This window comes from Ailuropoda melanoleuca, chromosome X, assembly GCF_002007445.2.
Source record: "Ailuropoda melanoleuca isolate Jingjing chromosome X, ASM200744v2, whole genome shotgun sequence".
NCBI classification, from domain to species: Eukaryota; Metazoa; Chordata; class Mammalia; order Carnivora; family Ursidae; genus Ailuropoda; species Ailuropoda melanoleuca.
In genome coordinates this window covers 40,602,614-40,623,972 of record NC_048238.1, presented here as the reverse complement: position 1 = coordinate 40,623,972, position 21,359 = coordinate 40,602,614, and the positions used below count along the sequence as shown (strand labels likewise).

At 56.0% G+C, this 21,359-nt stretch overlaps 2 protein-coding genes across 4 annotated transcripts in view; one reads left to right on the top strand and one right to left on the bottom strand.

Moving 5' to 3' along the window:
• Window positions 1-8,833, top strand: part of SYN1 (synapsin I) — a 46,505-nt gene extending 37,672 nt beyond the window's left edge. Inside the window, exons 6-13 of one of the 2 annotated variants that reach the window (XM_002917774.4) lie at window positions 3,932-3,994; window positions 4,746-4,888; window positions 4,990-5,064; window positions 5,162-5,264; window positions 6,281-6,427; window positions 6,742-6,829; window positions 6,924-7,509; window positions 8,586-8,833. In XM_002917774.4, the coding sequence (XP_002917820.3) occupies window positions 3,932-3,994; window positions 4,746-4,888; window positions 4,990-5,064; window positions 5,162-5,264; window positions 6,281-6,427; window positions 6,742-6,829; window positions 6,924-7,509; window positions 8,586-8,721 (1,341 nt within the window). In that variant the 3' untranslated portion in view covers window positions 8,722-8,833. The remainder of the gene's footprint in view (window positions 1-3,931; window positions 3,995-4,745; window positions 4,889-4,989; window positions 5,065-5,161; window positions 5,265-6,280; window positions 6,428-6,741; window positions 6,830-6,923; window positions 7,510-8,585) is intronic. The other variant, XM_034649371.1, reaches the window with a different exon arrangement.
• An 844-nt stretch (window positions 8,834-9,677) lies between these two features.
• ARAF (A-Raf proto-oncogene, serine/threonine kinase) lies at window positions 9,678-20,457 on the bottom strand. Of its 2 annotated transcripts, none has more exons than XM_034649379.1 (16): window positions 20,326-20,457; window positions 18,855-19,009; window positions 18,592-18,695; window positions 17,720-17,822; window positions 17,472-17,626; window positions 17,266-17,364; window positions 15,259-15,400; window positions 15,129-15,156; window positions 14,894-15,039; window positions 14,597-14,799; window positions 12,694-12,870; window positions 12,545-12,591; window positions 11,962-12,080; window positions 11,594-11,725; window positions 10,493-10,627; window positions 9,678-10,255 (listed from the first exon to the last, which is right to left on the bottom strand). In XM_034649379.1, the coding sequence occupies exons 2-16, from the start codon at window positions 18,948-18,950 to the stop codon at window positions 10,121-10,123; spliced, it is 1,821 nt and encodes a 606-aa protein (XP_034505270.1). In that variant the 5' UTR covers window positions 18,951-19,009; window positions 20,326-20,457; the 3' UTR covers window positions 9,678-10,120. The 2 variants fall into 2 exon arrangements, with proteins under 2 accessions (XP_034505270.1, XP_034505269.1); XM_034649378.1 differs by having other exon boundaries at window positions 18,855-19,049; window positions 20,326-20,456.
• Window positions 20,458-21,359: the final 902 nt, after the last annotated feature.

Below are 21,359 nucleotides of genomic sequence, written 5' to 3'. Positions count from 1 at the left end.
CTGTGGAGGGCTTAGAGTCAGGACTACCCCCCACCCAGGGCCATTCCCTGAAGTCTCCGAACTCTCTCCAAGGTCTATCCAATCACCCGCGCCCCCCCCCAGCTCCCTGTGGCTGAAGCCCGAATGAGTTCGTCCCTTTAATAAACATTGTTTGTGCACCTACTGTGTGCCAAGCACACACAGAATTCCCTCTCCTGGGAGATCTGACAGTCCCGTGAAGGGGGGGCGAGGCAGAGAGGACACAAATTGAGTAGGAGCAGTGAAGAGAGGTAAGGCAGGTGAGTGGAGGAGGAGTACGAGGTGGGACAACTGAGGCACGGAGGGGTTAAGCGATTAAGCCCAGATCACCATTAGTAAGTGGCAGAATTGGGATTTGAACTCAGGTGGCCTGGAGCCAGAGCCTGGATCTTAACCCCTCTCAAAAAACACAGGCAGGGACGCCTGACTGGTTCAGTACGCAGAACTGTGACTCTTGACCTCGGGGTGGTGAGTTCCAGCCCCACGTTGGGTGTAGAGATTACTTAAAATAAAATCTTTAAGAAAAAAAAACACACAGGCAAACGGTCAGCATTTATATAGCACCAGCTGTGTACCAGGCACTCGGCACATTTTTTCTCACTTAAAGCTCACAGCACACCTCTGAGAAGGGTACCAGTATTATTCCCATTTTACAGACGAAGAAATAGGAGCATAGAGGGATTGAAGAACTTTCCCAGGATCGCAGGGCACAGCTGGGATTTGAACCCAGGCTAACTGGTGCCAGGATCTTACCCTCAGGTGTGGCACAGCCCTGGCAAGTGGGGAACGTGCCAGTGAATTAGTGAGCATTGGGGTGGGGGGGGAGTTCACTGGTAGGGAAAGAGGGCAGTGAGTCAGTAGAAAACAGATCCCCTCCCATCCTGCCCTGCCCCTTCCCCACCAACCCTCCCACACCTCTGGACGGGAGGGAGTGGGGGGGGCTGGTGAGGCAATCCCTGCCCACCAGCTTCCAGATGCTGCCTGAATCTTCCTTGGGGTCCTGGGAAAGGGCTCTAAGGGCTCATTAACATCCTTTGTTACTCAGGGAAGGCAGACCAATAATAACAGTGATGGGAGCGATGCTAGCAGCCACTTACTGGGCACTTACTGCGCGCCGTGCCCTATATTCTTTATGTAGATTCTCCCATTCGGTCTTCATGACCCCCCCCCCCGCTCCCGAAGCTTGCTGAACTCAGGGAGGTTGGCTCGCTCACTACCAGCAGCAGCAGCTCTTACGGGTGTCAAACCCTGTTCTCCAATCTTTGTGAGTGCCTTAATCTCTCAGCCAATCCCAGATGCCTCCTTGGTAATGACTGTCGCCTGCGCCCGCGCTGATAACGGCTCCCCGCACGTTTTGAGGTTGGAGGCTTCCTGTGTGCCCGATACTGCGGGAAGCTCTTTCCCTGAAATAAATCGTGTGTTCCTCCCCACTGCCCGGTCGTGAGAGACTTGCGTATCTCCTCATGCAGATGAGGAGAGTGCGACACACCAAGGGGTCAAGAGCCACCAGCCCAGGAATGAGAATGAACAAATGACCCTGATGGGGGGATGGGAAGTAAACCAGGAATTTGGGGAAGCCGGTTGTGAAAGTGGGGAGGGAGAGTGAATGAGGCAGGGGCTGAGTAAGTCGGCGCTTGGCCGAGGGAGCCTCGCAAGGAAGGGAAAGCCCCTCTCGGACCCTGCTTCCCAGGCCAGCTCTGACTCCCCGGCTTGAGTCAGCACCGGGCTGGGCTGACTGTCCGCACGTGAGGGGTTCTGTGCAGCTGGCTTTTGGTGCAGGTTTCAAAACTGGTGGGGTGTCGAGGAGGGGTATCCAGATGTGTGACCAGCTGGGGACCTGGATGAGCAGTGGGGGGGGTGCTGTGGGGGACCGTGGGGGCCGGCTGGGTGTGCAGAGCAGAGGCCCGACCGTCTCCATAGCATGCCAAGTGCTTGGGCCTCGTGGTGCCCTTTGTACAGATCAGGAAACTGAGGCCCAGAGAAGGTTAAGCGACCTGCCTGGGGTTCCACGTGGCCTGAGGAAGAGGAGAGGCCCAGGGTCAAACCTAGGGCTCTCCAGGGGATCCTAGAGAGTGCACAGCTCCCCGCCTGCACACATGCGTGGGCGCAATCGCACACATACACACGGGGCTGTGTTCAGACTGAGGTCCCGCAGAAACGAGGAGTGTTTATGAAAAGAGGGGCCTAGAAACCTCCGGGGGGGGCAGTGCGCAGCTCTCCTGAGTCTCTGCCTCGGAGAATCGTGTGTGTGTGTGTGTGTGTGCGCGCGCGCGCCTTTAGGTGGTGTGTGCCCCTCTGCGTGGTGCACGTGTGTACCTGGGGCTTGGGTGTCGCCCTGTGTGTTCTGTGCCGCTCCTGGTAGTTGCATGTCGGTCTCTGCAAAGCGGGCCGAGGTCGCGCGTATAACTGTGGACGTGCTGTTCACCTCTGAGCTGCGTGCGCGCCGAGCCTTGCGTCAAGCGCCGCCTCTGCACTGTCGCCCTGGAATGCTAAGCAGAGGATCCCCGTAACCCCCGTGCCGACACCGTGCCTCTCAGGGCCCCGTCATGACGCCAGTCATTTGGGAAATGAGGAAGGTGGGGGTGCGGAGAGAGAGGGTGAGGCCTGAAGGTCAAACGGTCACCCTGAGCCTGCGGGCTTCCTGTGCCTGTCGGGAACTGGGAACCGCCGCCGCCCCAGCAGCCCCTCCGGGAATGCCATCTCTGCCCCGCGGGGCCGCCGGCTGCGCGGAGGGGGCGGCGCGCGCTGGGGCTGGGGGCACTCGGCCCCCCCTCCCCCACCTAGGGTCGCGAGGCCCTCGCGTAGCCCCACACCCGAATGTGTGTGTGTGTGTGCGCGCGTGCACACACACCCAGGAGTGTTGTCTTCGACTTAGGCAGGTTGTGGGCGTCTCTGGCTGTGTGTGTGCAAGGCATGTTGTGTATGTGTGTGTGTCCCTAGATGTACTTTTTGTGTGCGTGCTGTGGGTCGTGGTGGTTATATGAACACCTAGAAGCGTGGGTACCTCTGCACGTGGCGTGAGTCCTGGTCGTTGTGCGGATGCCTCGGAGTGTTGCATGTGCGTCCGTGTTGAGCATGCCCAGTTCTGTCCCGCATGCCTGCCGAGAGTCGTGTGTACTTCTGTGTTCTGTGGCCGTGCCTCTGAGGGGTGTCTCTGCACTGCATGGGTAATCCTCCATGCTTTGCGTCCCTCTGCCATGTGGGTTTGGGCGAGAGGAAAGGGGCTGTGTGTGTGTGTGTGTGTGTGTGTGTGTACACTGCTGGGCAATGAGGCTGGCCACGAGCCCCGGCCCCTGCCCCACACCACGAGCACCTGGCTGGCTGAACGACTGTGTGGATCTTTGCAGCTGGAGAGCAGGGTGTGCTCTGAGCCTTGCTGGTTGTGGGTCTTTCCATCTTGTGGGTCTTGACATGCGTGGGAATCTCTGGGTTTGCTTGTGTAGGGCTGAGTTCTGAGGGTTTGTGCAGGTCTGTAGGTTGTGTCTGTGTATGTGTATGAATGAGGCTCACATACGAGGCCTGGCTGAGGGGTCCGGTTACTATGTGCTCACCACCACACCCCCATGCACACACAGGCACACACTCACTTCTCTATCATCCATTCACTGTCTAAACAAACTTTCCCTTTTCCGGAAAAGTCCCCCACCCCTATCCCATGCCTCTGCCCGGGAAAGCAGAGGCGGATGTCTGGCACTTGGGGGCAGTGGAGGGGGGGACAGGCAGGCAGAGCTCTGAGTTCGATTCTGGGCTCAGAGACGCTGTGTGACTCCCCGCTGCTGTCTGTCTCTGACTCACCTCTTCTGGGAAATGGCTCCTGATGTGGCTCCCACTGGATGGGCTTCTCTCAGCACCATCCCCACCCCTGGCGATCGGCCCTCCCGCCCTGACCGTGCTCTGCCTTTCCCCCCACCAGCTCAGCAGCACGACGTACCCTGTGGTGGTGAAGATGGGGCATGCGCACTCCGGGATGGGCAAGGTGAGTCCCCAGATGAGGTGTGTGTGCGTGTGTGTGTAAATGGTGCATGCTACTGGCAGCGTGAGTACGTGTACATTGCGTCTTCAACACACACCTGTCATTCTGTATGATTGTGTGTCCTGGGGCATCTTTATCGACATATACTGTTCCCCTCACATTCTTAGATTCTGTTGGCCCAATTTTCTGCCACACATTCAACCAGTTTTGTGTGTCCTGTTATTTTGTTCGTGTATCCGGCATGGTGTCTGTGTATATGCATGGCTCTGTGTTGAACACACACGATGTGATCTTTGATGTTCAAGGCTCTTGCGGTCCTGTATGCTCTCCAGCCCCCCGATGCTGGCTGTGTGTATGTAGGAAGCAGACTTGGAATGTGTACGTTTGTGTCTGTGCTTCTGTATGCTTTCCTACGGTGTGTACCACCGACTTCGGGTCTGCGTGCTCACATGCAGACTGTGTGTACACACCATTTTCCACAGCTTTATGGAGATACAATTCACCTCCCATACCACTTACCCACTTAAAGTGGACAATTCAGTCGTTTGTGTTCCAACTTGCACCCCCCCCCACGTGTCTTCTGTGTCCATGTGAAAACCAGGAGACCAGACTCCTGCATGCTTGAGTGCCACAGAATTGTGACGTCCTCAGCTCCCCTGGGTCATCGGTGTGGATGCCCCCACCCCAGCCCCCCCTCGCCCGCCCGCTGCTGCCCTGTCCTCAGCCGGCCCTGATCCCTGTCCCACCCCCACAGGTCAAGGTGGACAACCAGCACGACTTCCAGGACATCGCGAGTGTCGTGGCCCTGACCAAGACGTATGCCACCGCCGAGCCCTTCATCGATGCCAAATATGACGTGCGTGTCCAGAAGATTGGGCAGAACTACAAAGCCTACATGTGAGTGCAGAGAGACCAGGGCCAGGGTCAGGGTCCCCTGCCCTGTGCAGCCCAGGCTCCCCTGAGCCTCGGTCCTCTCTGCTCTACCCCCCTCCCCGCAGGAGGACGTCAGTGTCGGGAAACTGGAAGACCAACACCGGCTCTGCGATGCTCGAGCAGATTGCCATGTCTGACAGGTGGGGGTGGCCCGGGCTCGGCCGGAGGGGAGGTCAGGTGGAAGCGTGGCACGCCCCAAGCCAGGCGCTGACCAGCTGCCTTGCCCCGTGTCGGCAGGTACAAGCTGTGGGTGGATACCTGCTCAGAGATTTTTGGGGGACTGGACATCTGCGCCGTGGAAGCGCTGCATGGCAAGGATGGAAGGGATCACATCATTGAGGTGGGAGCACTCAGGAAGCGGAGGGTATGGAGGGAGGGGCAGGTGCACGGCAGCGACCTGCGGGGAACTGTGCCACTCTCCACGGCGCAGAAGGTGGCTACTAAAGGGCTTCGTGCACTGTAAAGTACCTTTAAAGCAGGGAGTGCTGGGTGAATGGCAAAGTGCTTTATAAAATTTTTTTTTTCTACAAAAAGGAGCTCTGTAAACCAGGAGGTCCCTGTTATCGAAGCAAAGCACTTTCAACATTCCAAAGTTCTTTGTAGACAGCAGTGCCCCCGGGAAACAGTAAAGCCATTTATAAACTCTAAAGTGCCTTGAAAATTCGGAGTACTTGGTAACCCATAGCGCTTTATATGTGATAAGGCATTTTGTAAACAGTGGTGCCCTAGCAAAGCACTTTCCAAACTCTAAACACACCATATATCCCCTAGTCCCTTGAAAAAGGACAGGAGCTTTGTGAACTGTCAAGTACTGCATAAGCCACAAACTTCTTCGTGAACTACAGAGCACCTATTTTAGCAAACTATAGAGCAGGGATTGGTAAATGTTTCTGTCAAGGGCCAGACAGCGCACGCTTTAGGCAAGAGCAGCCAAAGACATGATGTTTAAAGAAAAAAAAAAAAGGCATGGCTGTGTTCCCCTAAAACCGTATGGACATAACAATTTAAACTTCATCTATTTTCACGTGGCTTGAGCTCTTTTGTTTTCCCACCAGTTAAAAAAATGTAAAACCCACTCCTTAGCTCAGGGGCCACCCCGCATGCGGCCCAGCAGCCCTGATCCGTGGAACGCTGCTCTAAGCTGGGGACCCCCTCCCGAGCGGTAAGGTACCTTGTGAAGGACAAGCCTTCCTCTCACTGCAGAACTGCTGCTTCTCCAGCTGAGCCTCCGTTTCCTTGGCAGCAGCCATGCCCTTCCCCAACTGAAGGCACTTGGTCACGGTCCCCCTCCCCACGGTCACCCTCCCGGGCACCTTTCCCGCTTCTCGCCTCACTGGACCCCTTTGCCTCCCCCAGGTGGTGGGCTCCTCCATGCCGCTCATCGGGGACCACCAGGATGAAGACAAGCAGCTCATCGTGGAGCTTGTGGTCAACAAGATGGCCCAGGCCCTGCCCCGGCAGCGGCAGCGGGACGCCTCCCCCGGCCGGGGCTCCCACAGCCAGGTCAGCCCCCCGTGCAGAGAGAGGCCCCAGGCGGCCCAGGAGGCTAGCGGGGTGGCCCCGGCCAGGCCCTGGGCGCTGCCCTGCCACACGTGCGGCGGCGATTACCAAACGGCCGCTCTCCTGATTTCCCAGAGTGCCTCCCACCACCCCTGGGAACTAGTCCCCCCTGCCCCACACCCAGCCTGACAGCCCCTCCGCACAGCCACAGAGGCGGCAACACCCAGCACAGGGCAGCCCGGGTCATTTTGATTGGCCGAGGCTCAGGCGGGCCGGTGACTATTTTTAACCTCTCCTGCTCCACTCCTCTGCCGCAGACTCCGTCCCCAGGGGCCCTGCCCTTGGGCCGCCAGACCTCCCAGCAGCCCTCGGGGCCTCCGGCTCAGCAACGACCCCCACCACAGGGTAAGTGGGGGGGCCAGCTTCCTGGGCTCCTACTGGACTGGCAACCCTACCCTCACCCCCCACCTCTCACGTGTGTGCTTTTTCTGTCCGTCAGGTGGCCCTCCACAGCCGGGCCCAGGCCCCCAACGCCAGGGACCCCCGTTGCAGCAGCGCCCGCCCCCGCAGGGCCAACAGCACCTTTCGGGCCTTGGACCCCCAGCTGGCAGTCCCCTGCCCCAGCGCCTACCAAGTCCCACATCGGCGCCCCAGCAGCCTGTGTCCCAGGCCCCACCGCTGACCCAGGGTCAAGGCCGCCAATCCCGGCCGGTGGCAGGAGGACCTGGGGCACCTCAGGCAGCCCGCCCACCAGCCTCCCCATCTCCCCAGCGCCAGGCAGGCCCCCCACAGGCTACCCGTCAGACATCCGTCTCCGGTCAGGCTCCGCCAAAGGCCTCGGGAGCCCCACCGAGCGGTCAGCAGCGCCAGGGCCCACCCCAGAAACCCCCGGGCCCTGCCGGCCCCACACGCCAGGCCAGCCAGGCGGGTCCCATGCCCCGCACTGGGCCACCCACCACGCAGCAGCCGCGGCCCAGTGGCCCGGGCCCTGCTGGACGACCCACCAAGCCACAGCTGGCCCAGAAACCCAGCCAGGACGTGCCGCCACCCGCCACTGCCGGGGGACCCCCGCACCCCCAGCTCAAGTAAGAGGACCCCACGGCAGCCCTCGCCTTGCTGCTCACAAAACAGGCTCCTGCACCAGGAGAGTGGCCCCAGCTCCCAGGCTCCTCGGACCCAGGTCCCCTAACTGGAGTCCCAAGAACTCCATCTCCAGTCTGGGCAGAACCCTCCTCCGAGCTATCCACCCCTCCACACACACACACAGCTCCCCCCCGGCCGACCGCCCCCATTCACAGAAGCTCCTGCCCTCCATCCCACAGACTCATGCCAGAATCCCAGAGAAACCCCTTTTTAGTTCCGAGTCCTCCAAACAGGCCCCTGGGAAAGCCCCCTCCCCAGCTCCTCCTGGCCCAACCCAGGTGCCTTGCTGACCCTCCCTGAGTACCGCCCTGCCCAGCACATCTTCCTCCCCGCCCGTCTGGAGCCTTCCCAGCACAACGCACCCTTCTCCTGCCCGAACGGACTCCTCCCAGCCGAACCCCCAAACTCTTCCCGGCCCAATTCACAGTCCTCCTGTCACTTCACACTCTTCCCAGCTGCCCTCACGCTTTCCCTACAGCCTAGGCTCCTTTCTGGGCCATCTCCGTCTCCCCCCAGTTCATCACACCATCCTCTCTACCTCTTCTGGTCCCCTCCAGACCTCCCCCCACCTTAGCTCAAAAGTCCTCCCCACCACATCCAACTGTTCCCCCTTAGACTTGCCCCCCGCCCTCCGCCAGCCTGTCCTGGGTGCAAACCCCACTGTGGCCCCTGAGACTCCTCGCCCAGACTGGAAAGCCCCCCGCCCGTCTTCACCGGCACCTCCCACCCCTCCCAGTCCGGCCTAGAACGTGCAGAGGAGGTTCAGCCCGGAACTCTGCCCACTAAGCCCAGGCTTCACCTTGGATCCAGTCCTCCCAGCCTGGCCCAGGGCTCCCCCACTCCACCCGAGAATCCATCAGGGTCCAGGCCTGTGATGGTGGGTGGGAGGGTCACAGGCACAGCCCCAGGACTAGAGGGGCAGGGCTGGGCCGGGCCTGGGGTAACATTATGTTTCTCTCCCCTTCCTCCCTTCCTCCACCCCCCCTTCCTCCCATGCCTCCACCTTGTCTCTCTCTAGCAAATCCCAGTCTCTGACCAATGCCTTCAACCTTCCAGAGCCAGCCCCGCCCAGGCCCAGCCTTAGCCAGGACGAGGTGAAAGCTGAGACCATCCGCAGCCTGAGGAAGTCTTTCGCCAGCCTCTTCTCCGACTGACACCCCACCCTGAGAACCCTTAATTCCTCCTGGGAAACCCCTCTCTGGGCCCTGAATCCATTTCTCACTTTTGGAGTCTCCAAATCCCTTGAGAAGCCCTCTCCTGGTCCACCGAGATCCCTCTTCTCACGAGGCTGAATGCCCAAGTCCCTGGGGAAACCTCAATCCTGGTCCTAAATCCAATTCTCACTTTTGGAATTCCCAAGTCCTTTTAAAAGCCCACTCCTGGCCACCTCAAGACTTACTTTTCAGTTTTAGAACCTCCAAATTCCTGAAGACCTCTACTCCTGGCCCCCCAGAGTGCACTTTCCTTCCCAGAAGCTCCCAAACACCAGGCAACCCGTCCTGGCCCTACCACCACCGAGTCCCCTCCTGGAGCCCCGAAATTCTTGGAAAACCGTACACCTGGTACCAGATCTCTCAAGTACACCTTGTTCCCCATCAGAATTTCCGAAATCCTTAAGATACCCCTGCCTTGGAGCCCCTTTCCACGGACCTCCAATCTCTGGAGATCACCTCCTCAGATGCCAATATCCGGCCCAAGAATTTCTCCAAACCGCCCCCAACCGCATTCAACACACTGGGAGGTCCTCCCACTGCTAGGACCCTTCTGTTCCCCAGGGACCCATACTCCCACTTTCCTGCCTCTGACAGCTATCTTTAAATATGCAAACTCCACCCATCCTCCCAGAATCCTTTGCACACGGAGGGCCAGCAGTCCTCCACTTTCCCACCTTTGCCGTGATGTCTGTGTCTGTGACTGACGTGGCCTCCTCTCGTGCCGTGCTTGGCATATGTGGTCTTCGTTCATCGTGCCGCCTGTGGTGATGCGTGCAGTGGCGCTGTTTGTGTGGTCCGCACTTCCCCCCAACCACTCCTTGCCTGGACTCACCCCCACCCTTCAGCGGCTCTGAACCCCATGAGAAGAGTCGGGAAGCAAAATAAACAAGCAAAGGCCCAGCAGAATTCTGTGCTTCTTGGTGAAGAGGGGAGTCCTTGAATGGTGGGGAAGACACAGAGGGGACCCCCCCAAATCCACAGGGGGTGCTGGGGACCCCAAAATCCAGTGGAAGGCACATCAGGCACAAATTCCAGAGAGGTTCTGAGTGGAATCCCTGCCACAAATCCCAGCCATTGGAGATGGAGGAGCTCCCAAATTTAGAAGTATCCCCAAAGCCAAGAGGAAACCAAATTATGGAGGAAGCAGGGGTCTTGGTCTCTGGGGGTCCCCCAATTCCAGAGGCACTGGAAAAGCACATGGGGACCCCCTCATCTCCCAGGATGGGGATGGGGGTCCTGAGGCAGTTATCAGGGCAGAAACAGAACATTGATTGGTTGGTGGGCAGGGCTCCTTGGCGTGGCAGGCTGACACTGGTTCCCTGGTGGCGGGGGGCAGGGCCTAAGGCACAAGGCGGGCTGCGCTGAGTAGGCAGGCAGGCAACTCATCAGCCTGGGTGCGGTGCAAGGAGGGTTCGGAGGCACTCCGCTCAATCTTGGGGAGTGACCGCTGCAGCAGCTCAATCGTGGCCAGGATCTGGGGGCAGGGGCAGGTTGGGGGGGGTGTCCAGAGCCACATGGGCACCCCGACACCCACAAACCCCAGCCTATGGGGGAAGAGCGCACGAGCGCGCACGCACACACAAACACACACACCCCGTCACACAGTACACTTCTGAGCCTTGAACTCGCACAATTCCCACTGACATCTCGGAGTCCTCCTCCTCCTCAGACTCACCCTCCCCAGCATGTCCAGCCCTCCTACCCGGCCCACCTGGGGGAATAGGGGACGTTCCTCCCGCTGGAACTTGAGGCAGTCAGAGAGCAGGCGCCGCATGGCCTTGGGGCAGTTGCTGGAGATTTTGCTGAGGTCCGGGGACAGATAGCCACGGCCCACCATAAAGATAATCTGCAGGGACAGGAATCGGGTGTTCTGGGGGCCTGGGCTGGGAGGCTGAGGGAATTCTGGGTCTTAAGGGGCTCTGGAGGCTCATTTTTGGGGAAACTAGGGTACTCTGGGTATTGGAGTCTGGAGGGCCGCGGGGATCGTGTGGATCCAAGGACACTGGGTCTCTGAGGACTTGGGACTGGGTCTCTGAGGACAGGGAGTCTCTGCAGAACAGAGGGACTGAAGCTTGGGAGAAGTCCAGAATTATAGGTATCCCTGGCCTCACAGGGGGCTTACAAGCCTGGAAAGTACTAAGTCAGAGGAAACATGAAGTTCTGGGTCTGGAAGGAGCTAAAGGACTCTAAACCTCAGGGGCTCATATTTCTCTAGGGCTCTGGGGCCTAGAGAACTATGGGTCCACATGGCCTGTAAGATGGTGAGTGCTCAGACCCTAGAGGATCCCAGGTTTCTGAGGGCCTGGAAGACTCCATGCCTTAAACCTGGAGAACTAGGAGAGCCTGGGGCCCAGAGTATCATGGGTTCCGGGGCCCCCAAAGCCTGCCAGATACCCAAGGCCTGAATGACTGTGGGTATCTGTGAGTATTCCAGAAGCACAGATGGCTTCTGTCACTAGGACAAACGGGATTCTGGGCTTTGGGGCTTGGGGGATTTTGAGTACCCAGGCCAGAGGACGGTAGGTATCTAGAGCTCCAGAGGGCTTCTGGTGTTTGGGGGCCATGGCGGATTCTGGGTAGAGGGGATTCAGGAGATTCTGGACTTCAAGGACCCAGAGGATTGCAGATGTGCAGGGAAGGAGGGGATTCTAGGTAGGGAAGGCCAGAGAATTCTGAGAGTTCTCAGCCCAGAAGAGTTTGGGTTTCTGGCGGAAGTGTGCCATTTCTGGTCTTTACAAAGGAGGCAATGTGGAGTTTGGAGGCTGAAGGGATCCCTCTGCCTGGGAGATTGTGCGTAAGGTGTGGGGCTCACCTGGTCACGGCTGCCAATGTGGCTGTAAGGCAGCGAGCCGGTCATGAGCTCATACAACACAACCCCATAGGCGTAGACATCCGACTGGAAGCTGTAGGGGTTCGGGTCCTGCATACGGATCACCTCAGCCGCCTTCAATAGGGAAGACAAGGCAGGGGGACCATGGAAGTCAGCAAATGGCCAGCCATCATCCCAGATCCCACTAGCCACACTGGGTACAACTCAGAGCACCCGCGTGAGGTAAAACATGAGCCGTCTGACACCCCCATCTGGCCCAAGCATCCCCACCCCCACTCAGCTCCCCACATCGCGCCCCAGCCACCCAGGCCCCTATCTAGATGGCCCCAGTCCAGCCTGGCCCAACTCACCATCCACAGCACGGAGCCTGAGGGCTGCTCCAAGGGCTGGGCCCCACTCCACCGTGTCTTCACCGTGGCCAGGCCAAAGTCACCAATCTTCACTGTGAGCCCCTCATGTAGGAAGATGTCCACCAGGGTCAAGGGCCACTACAGGAGCTCCCAAGAGCCACATCTCCCATCCTGACTGGGCGATTCCCACTGATGTCCCCACACCAGTCGTGCCTCTGACCCTCACCAGAAGCCCCCCCAGTACCGCACAAACTAGCTACAATCCTGACTTAGGTGGGGAACTCCAACTAATGCCCCCTACGCCTGCCCCCACCCCGGGACTCCTGACCAGGAAGCCCCTTAAGTGGCACCCGGGCCTGCCACTTCCTCCACAGCTTCCATACCTCGGACCCTGACCAAAGTCCCCAACAACAGCACCCGAACCAGCCACAACCTTGAGTCCTGACCAAGAGACCCTCATTAGAGCCACTATTAAGTCACGTGACACCTGCCCCTCCCCATACATCTCCAGAAGGCCCCAACAAGAGCCAACCCTGCTAAGCCCCCGCCCCACCCAAGCCCGGAGACGGGGACAAGCAGATACTGTTAGACTTGAGATCTCGGTGGATGATGTTCTTGGCATGGAGGTAGCTGTAGGGGTGGAAGCAGAGGGCAAATCAGCCGGGTGTTACCTCGTCTCCCCACCCCAAGCCTCCCGGCCCCCTCCCTTTGTCCCCAGGCCGGGAGGCTCACTCCATGCCCTGGGCAGTCTGCCGGGCCACATCGATGAGCTGGACCATGTCGAAGCGTGTGTCAGCCACATGCAGGTGGTGGTAGAGGCTGGAGCCCTCACACCACTGTGTGATGATGGCAAATCCCGGCCGGGTCATGAAGCCCATGAACAGCAGGATGTTGACATGACGTGTCTTCCTGTAGGCAGGGAAGGGGGTACCAGGGCAGGAAGGAGAAGGAGCAACTGTTACTCATTTTCGAAGAGCATCAGGAATGGTGCTGTTCACTGCTGCCTTCTGTCGTCATTTCTGTCCTGTCTTTCAGGAGGCTCAGGGCCAGACCGCGGCCAGACTCGATGCACTTGTGAGATAAGTTTGATGGGCTAGGATTCCGTCCCGGGGGCTTATGTCCCCAGCCTCCTCAGCCAAGTCTCCCAACAAAAGCAGGAGGGAGAGACTACCGCCCCCTACCCCTCTACCGACCAGTGGCTCTCCATCATCAACACCTGCCAACATCTGACCTTGACCATGACCTGGGCCTGTGACCATTTTACAGACAAGAAAGTGGAACGCCAACCTTCTTCACTGATACAGCAGCCTAATATTGACAGATGCTGGTAAAAATACCAGTGACGTGTGACTATATCCTGTTAATCACCATGAGAGGCTCAGAGGTAAAGAGCTTGGAGTTAGGACTCAGATTAGATCCTGTATTCCAAGCCAGGCTTCCCCAGGTACTCACTGTGCAACCTCAGGGACGACGCTGAACCTCTCTGTGCCTCATTTTCCTCAACTGCAAAACTGTGATCATTATATTAGCTACTTTACAGGGATGTTGGCAAGAACAGTTACCAAATAATCCGCAAGGCACTTGGAACAGCACCTACCACAGCTAAGCACCCTGAAAATGTCACTGTCCTTGTTATCGCTACTGGGTACCTAAGGCTACCTCACAGAAACTCCGTCACGGGTGAACAGATCCCCCTCTGGTTTAGAAGAAAACCTTTCCTCCTTACAGGAGAGTAACTGCAGGTATAATGGTAACACAAATGCAAACAACATCAAGAATGCTCTGCAATTCTGCTCACGTCAGAGTGGGTAACAGAGGACAGGAGCGTTCTTCACAGTGGTCCGATTATGGTTAAAATATTAATAGAATGCAAACTAACAGCGTGCTCAAATAATTTCAGAGAGGAACAGAGAATAAAAGTTTTCTTACTGCAGTGTCCATAACGAGGATAAATGTTAAAATAGCACAAGAAATTATGATAACATCAACTCTGTAACATAATTGTGCCCATTTGTCAGAGGGTAAGTCCACGTCAGCAACCCCAGGAGTGGTAGTAACTAAAGTGGCAGAAAAGGAACACTGGGGTTTCTCAGTGCAAGTTAACTAATACAGTATTAACGATGTATTAAGTAGAGCAACTACAACCGTTAATTAAACAATGACTCAATTACGTTAAATAGTACTGTTCTTTGAATCACGGCATTACTAGGATTAATAACAGGAATCCAACGCGATAAGCCTAATACTAACGATGTAATATAAGCAGAGGGGAAGGAGGGAGCGGAGGCTTCCCGGCACTGCAGGTAACAGCATGCTGTCAATGCGAAGGCACGCAGTAACATCAATGTCTTACGGCCATACCCACCTCATGCCAGGCAAATGAGAAGACCCACGTTTTGCAGGCGGAGACGTGAATTAATATCAGTATCAACCCAAACCCAAACAACAGTATCATCAGAGGGCCTCTAAACAGAGCCATTTCCCAGAGGGGAAAGGGACATCCCCGATTGAGAAACAGCTCTCAATGATGCTTGTAACACAGCACAAACACGACTCCTGTGCGGGAAGCACCCCGAGCGCGGCCTTTCCCCGGGGAGGCGCCAAAGCCGCCCCGCCCCCCCACGTGCAACCTCACCTGAGCACCTGCATCTCGTTCTTGAAGGCCTGGGCCTGCTCAGCTGTGGGTTGGGCCACCTTGAGCACCTTCACGGCCACATCACCATGCCACCGCCCGCGAAACACAGTGCCGAACGAGCCCGTCCCGATCCTCTTCAGCAGCTGCACCTCGCTGGGTGGCACCTCCCAGTAGTAGCCCGAGTCCCGGTACCCCAGATTCTTCTGTGGGCCACACGGGCGGTGTCTCAGAGGCCTGCCCGCTTCTCTCATCACTCGGCCTGCGGCGCCCCCCGCCAAAGGCTCCCCCGGGGCTTACCACTTTCTTCTTGTCATCGGCCACGGACTTCCGCTCCCGCTGCTCCGATGGAGACTTGGAGTGGGGGGACTTCCTCCCCGAGGACACGCTGGCCGGGCTGGGGCTCCCCCGGGGGGCTCCATCGCCACCACCTCTACTGCCAGCAGCTGCAATCATGGAGGGGATGTGAGTGGAGGCAAGGGGGGGTGGCGTGAGGGGGCGTAGGGCCCGGGCGTGGGGTGGGGGGTGGACTCACCATCAGTGCTGAAACTCTGGGCAGTGAGCTGGAAGAAGACGGACGGGAGTCAGAGAGGGGACACGGGAGCCAAGAGGAACGGCTCTCCCCTCTGCCCAGTGCCCTCGGGGAATGACCCCCCAACACCAACCTGGATGAGGCCGGAGTCCATGGGGGCTGCGGTGCTGACCATGTGGACGTTGGGAGTGGACGTGGAGCGGATGCGCTGGAGTGGGGCGTTGGCAGGGGCAGGGAAGGGAAAGTGCTCAGGGTCGCGGTGCAGGGTGCAGGAGCTGGCAGGGGAAAGGCTGTGAAATCACTGTCGAACAAAGGAGAGAACAAGCAAAGCCACCCCCCACCCCGGTAAATGTATGTTTAGCTCAGAGTCACTGTCTGCTGTTATCACTGCTATTCACTTCCTCAGGGAACACTTACGGAGCACCTGCCCTGTGGCAGAGCCCATTCTACGGAGTGGAACTAATACTGTGGGCTAAGCGAAAACAAGTTCCTGCCCTCGTGCGGCTGATGTTCCAGTGAGGAGAGAGTGCCAAAAAACACCAAAGAACATTTAATATGTCCGTTGGTGACAAGTGCAATAAAGGAAAAAATAAAGCAACACAAGGAGACAGAAAGCGTCACGGGTGATGTCTGGAAAGGCTTCCCTGAGGGGACATCTGCATAAAGACCTAACGGAGGAACAGCAAGCCACATAGACAGTGGGGGAAAGAATTATACATAATATCTTCTAATTGTGTGTACTACTCAAATATATTGTTACAGAATATACAACATATTATCTGTATTAAAATGCCAACGTTTCCGAATATGCATATTACACTAATATTATTAAACAGCTGACCCTTGAACAACGCAGGGATGAGGGGCACCACCGACCCCCTGCCCAGCTGAACGTCCATGTGTAACTTCTGACTCCCCCAAAAACGTAACTACTAAGAGCCTACTGTTGACCAGAAGCTCTATCGATAAACAATTAACACATATTTTGTATGTTCTAGGTTATTATATACCGTATTCTTACAATAAAATAAGCTAGAGAAAAGAAAATGTTTCTAAGACAATCGTTAAGAGAAAATACATTTATGGTACTGCATGTAAAAACTCCACAGGTAAGTGGACCCACGTAGTTCAAGCCCATGTTGTTCAAGGTCAACTGTATACACTATACATAGCTGTACATGTTAATATATAGATATATGTTATATATACTTTAATGTCACAAATGTATTTTAAATGTACCTTTCACTATCCTGAAATGCGTATGCAATTAATCCACATATGCCCATAATTAAAAATAACATAATACCCTAACTTTACCATTTTATGTTACATAAAAATGTGTTTTATATTATATAAAAATAGGATAAAGAGGGGGCGCCTGGGTGGCACAGCGGTTAAGCGTCTGCCTTCAGCTCAGGGCGTGATCCCGGCGTTATGGGATCGAGCCCCACATCAGGCTCCCCCGCTATGAGCCTGCTTCTTCCTCTCCCACTCCGCCTGCTTGTGTTCCCTCTCTCGCTGGCTGTCTCTATCTCTGTCAAATAAATAAATAAAATCTTTAAAAAAAAATAGGATAAATAGAACACATGATGTAGTGATATAATGTACCGTATACATTCTACAACACGTAGACAGATAAAATGCATATTTTATAAACCTATGCTATCTTAGAGCAATAATATACTTTAATATAGAACTACTACAGTATTATAATACTTAACATAAAGGAGAAATAAAAAACAATTTATGATGAAACAATACATATTTCAAAATGGAAAGGCTTGAGCATGGTCATACTGCAAGAATTAACGCAACAGTTAGATACTTATATATATGTACTTGTAATTAATAAAGACTTCTTATTCTGCACTAGATCTCATTCTAAGCACTGGATATACTTTAACACATTTAAATTCTCACCAGAACCCTATGTGGAAAAAGTATTATTATCCCCTCTCTGTAGATGAGAAAACAAAGGCCCAGAAAGATTAGGTGACTTGCCAAGGTCCCACAGCTCCACACCTATAGGTGCTCAATAAGTGTGTGCAAATAAACAAAAGAATCAAGTATGGCTTGTGGTCTACAAAGGCCTCCAGATCTTTTTCTCCCCACAACAGGCCTTCAGCTAAGGCATCCCTACCTGGGACCCTGAGGGGTTAGCGGCTCATTCAGGGGGCGGTTCGAGGGAGCCTCGTGCTGTCTGGAGCCTCCGGACAAATCCTGGACACTGTGGTAGAACCTTGAGGACATTGAGGGGATACAGCAAGGGGACAAGGGTCAGCTGTCTATAAGAACCCTGTGGCCTCTGTCGTCCCCACTGCCCCACCCACACCAGGCCAGGCTCACTGTCGGCAGTTGGTGCTCATGTCAACACAGACTGTGGGGACTTTGGAGGAACAATGCTGGTGGAACTTGTAGCCACAGGTTTGGCAGCGGAAGCCGTGGAACAGAAACTTAAGGCAGAAGTCGCAGAACGCCAGGCTGAAGAACGTCTTCCGTACCTGCTGCCACAGAGCAGGGAAGGTTGAGGACTGGTCAGGGACCCTCCCTGTCCCATGCCCACAGTCTGCCCCGACTTTCCACCCCACACTTACAAAATTGTGCATGGTCAGTGGGACGTCTTCAAGGACCTCTACGATGAGCTCCTCTCCATCCAGGGGGGCAATGGCTGTGTCCCAGGCGGTGACTGTCTTTCGCCTATAGGAGGCATGGAAGGGAGTGAGAGGGTGGACAGGGATCATGGGAGGCAGGGAACCCCCAAAAGTCCCTCCACGCCCACCATCCATGGAGCAACATCTGACGTGTTTAATTTTCATCATGGCAACTCTGGGAACTAGTTACTACCCTGGCCCCCAACTTACAAATGAGGGAACTGAGGCTCAGAGGGATAAAGTGACTGGCCCAAGACCACAAAGGACTGAGTGGCTGGCCAGCATTAAGAGTCCATGCTCTTAACCACAAGGTGAGAAGCAAAGGAGACAGCGAATAAACCACGAAATCTCAGAAGCACTCAGCAAGCCCCTGAAAAAGTGGCTGACGCGGCCCTGAGACGACAAATAAAAAACCACGTGTGCGCTGAATAAAATAATTAAGGAAGCCCAGGACAGAGGAATAAATGGAAGGCCAGCGTGGCCCAGCTCGGCAGACCAAGAATGAGGAAGCGGAAGGTGCAGAGAGCTGGCAAATGGATGAAATCGTGAAAGAACACCACAGATGAACTCCAGCATGAGGTGCGGGAGCAGGGCGAGGACCTGAGGGCCAAGGAGAGATGAGCTGCTGGCCTCAAAGGCCAATGAACGAATAAACTCATGAAACAAAAGCTACATGCACTCATGGATTCCCTGAGCTTAAGGGAAGACTAAGGGAAACCGCACGACAGATGGAAGGAGTCAGATGCCTCTGAGGAGGGGATGGGAGGCTGGGTGCCCAGTGGAGGGAGGCGAAGTGGCGAGGGGGGTACACTTACCCCTTGATGAGCCGGTAGACCACGCAGCAATCCTGATTGAGACCCCGGACCTTGAGGGCCTTGTCTAGAGAGTCGTAGACACTCATGCCATCCCGGACAGTCACCTGTGCGTTTGTGTGTGCAGACAGGCGGTCAGTGCCCAACACTGACTTTCCCGGGCCTCTGTAAAAGCCTCCTCTCCCCACCCCCAGTCAGTGTTCTGATCCAAGACTTAGAACTGGGTCCATCCCCACCCCCTCCAGCTTTGTCCCCGTCAGACTCACCACTGTGCGTTGCTTGTTGGGCAGGTATACTTTGACAGTGCCCACTGCCCGGGACGGCTCAGCCCCGTTGGCAGGGGGGCCCCGTGGTGGCTCCATGGAGCCTAGGACTTTGTCAAGATGGGCTGAGGCGGGGCTTAGCAGGTGCCATGGGGCTCCTAGAACACAGGAGGAATTCAGAGGTCCAGTAATGAAAGTCTGGAAGCAAAGTGGCGGGGACAAAAAAAAATTTCAATCTCCAGGCTCCACATTACCCACCCACCCCACCCCCGTTGCCCAATCTACACACAACGGCCAGGGGATCTTGTAAACACCTCGAACTCATCCAGTCTCTGCTCAGCCTCTCCTGTTATATGTCTCACTCTTAAGGGTCAAGGTCTAGGATTCGCTGATTGGGTGGGGGCAGCGGAGGGGGTAGTAACGACATAAGGAAAGGCAGCACACACTGTCCTGGAGGGCACAGGAGTACCAAGACTCTGTGCTGGGGGATAACAAGGGAGTCAAGCCACACTGCAATTGGGTGTGTTAGATACAGAAAGGACCCGAACAGGCTGTCCTGGGTTTTTAATGGAGAAAGGGTGGTTACCAGATACTGTGGTGAGGGAGGAGTCACAGCCGGATGATGGGAAAGAAACGGAAGATCATCAGATACTGCCCTTAGTTGGGGGGAAATGGGAATTGCACCAGTGTTCTTAAGGGCCCTGCAGGAATCCCTAAGTCCTGGGCTGTCACGATGGCAGGCTCTGGAACACTGTGTTAGGTGGCTACCGACAGTCACCAGACTGTGATGGGGACTTCACAGGGACTCAGCAGAAACTGTGCTGAAGGGACTGTAATGGGGAGAAGAGTGGATAATGGAGATCACCAGACATTGTCACGGGTGAATGGAGGGTAATGGTGCATTACCGAACACTGTCCAGGTGAGATAAACAGGTTTGAAGCAGGGGTGGAGGGGTCGAAAATCCCCCCTAACTAACGAAGGGGTCACGGACATATTACTGGTGACAATGGAAGGAGGCTGGGGAGGGATAAAGAGAAGTAATGGGGGAATCCTCAAACATTCTCCTAATGGGTCGCGACTAGCGAACCACAGCTCCACGCACTCCCCGTTGCCGGCAAGGCAGGTTCATCAAGAGACCTCAGGGAGGTTTAGAGGGAGACCGGGCACCACACCACAGCCCAGGCCCCATTCAGCCCGGCCCCGCCTACCGAGGGCCTTCCAGCTCTGCGCAGGCGCACTGCCACACGCGACGGGCGAAACCATCCCCCGCAGCCTTGCACCCCTATTCCTGTCTACCCACCCCACCCCCGCTGCCGACGATGGTCTCGCCCCGGGTCAAACCACTCCTCCGGTTCCGGGCGGGGGGCGCCGGGGCCCAGGCGAAGCCATCCTGGGGCTAAGCTTTCGGTCCCGGCTCCCTGCCCGTGCCCGGCGGTCGCTCCAGAAACCCAACCCCACCGGACCCGCCCTCACCTGTCACGCCGCTACGGCCACCGCCGCCTCCATCTTGGGCCTGTCTTCTTGTTTCCTTGCAGAGTCCGCCTCCGCCGCCCCTCGGACGTTCACCATTGGCTCCGCTGGATTCAGCCCTCCATCCTTATTGGGTTAGGTCACGCCTGTCAAGGCAGGACCGGCGGAATGTGGGTCGTGTTCCGGATTAGGAGGGGCCGCCTGAAAAGTCAGGGTCGGAGGCGAATTCGCACGTCCTGACTCGCGCAGGCGCAGTCGGGTGGAGACCTGCGTGCCGCGGACTTTAACCCCAACCTTACCGTGGGGGAGTAAAGCAGGAATTTTTTTTTCAGTCACTTGGGGCTGACTTGAGGGGCTCCTGAATCTGGGCGGGGAATCCTTAAGTGCCCTTTTTTGGCCAGGGACCCGAAGCCCTAGGTACCCATTTGGGCTTTTCCTGTGTGTCGGTTTTACCATATTTGAAATGAGTAACAATTAGACCGCAGAACTGCAACGTCTGCCAGTTCTAAGAAACTTGTAGTCATAGCCTTTGATAACAGCGGGCCTCTGGTGGGGCCGGGGCTGGAGTGTCTGGCCCTGGGAGGAGCGGCCTGCTGTTCTGGGCAGTTTACTTTAGGAATGGAGTTGGTAAGGATTTTGAGAGCCTATAGTCATAGATGACCCTATTCAAGAGGCGAGGGAAGTGTGGACCTGGAATAGGGCACCGAGCAGGGAAATGTGTGAAGGCAATTGTAGGGCAAAACAAATTTTTCAACAGTTGAATTTTCCCTGGTGTCAAAAGTGAACGAGGCTTTCCATCCTCCCTTAGAGCATTTCCTTTAGAAAACTTGTAAAAAGTTTCCCTGTCCCTTCCTGATGTATGTAAATGTTGTAAAAGTTTAATAGGCCTCCAGTCGGTTTCACTACCCAGGAATGTTGTTCTGAAGGGCCTTGGAGCCATCTCTTTGAAATGTAAACATCAACTAGTCTAGCACCCTTATCTCCTCATCTCCCCATCTCGGTAGGAATTTGACCTAGGCTCTTGGCCCCGAGTTGTT

Coding starts and splice junctions, on each gene's coding strand:
- ARAF (XM_034649379.1), bottom strand. CDS start 18,950: ATGGAGCCACCACGGGGCCCCCCTGCCAACGGGGCTGAGCCGTCCCGG. Junction 17,365..17,471: donor ATGAGCACCAACTGCCGACA/GTGAGCCTGGCC, acceptor AATGTCCTCAAG/GTTCTACCACAGTGTCCAGG. Junction 10,628..11,593: donor ACATTGGCAGCCGTGACCAG/GTGAGCCCCACA, acceptor CTGTCCCTGCAG/ATTATCTTTATGGTGGGCCG.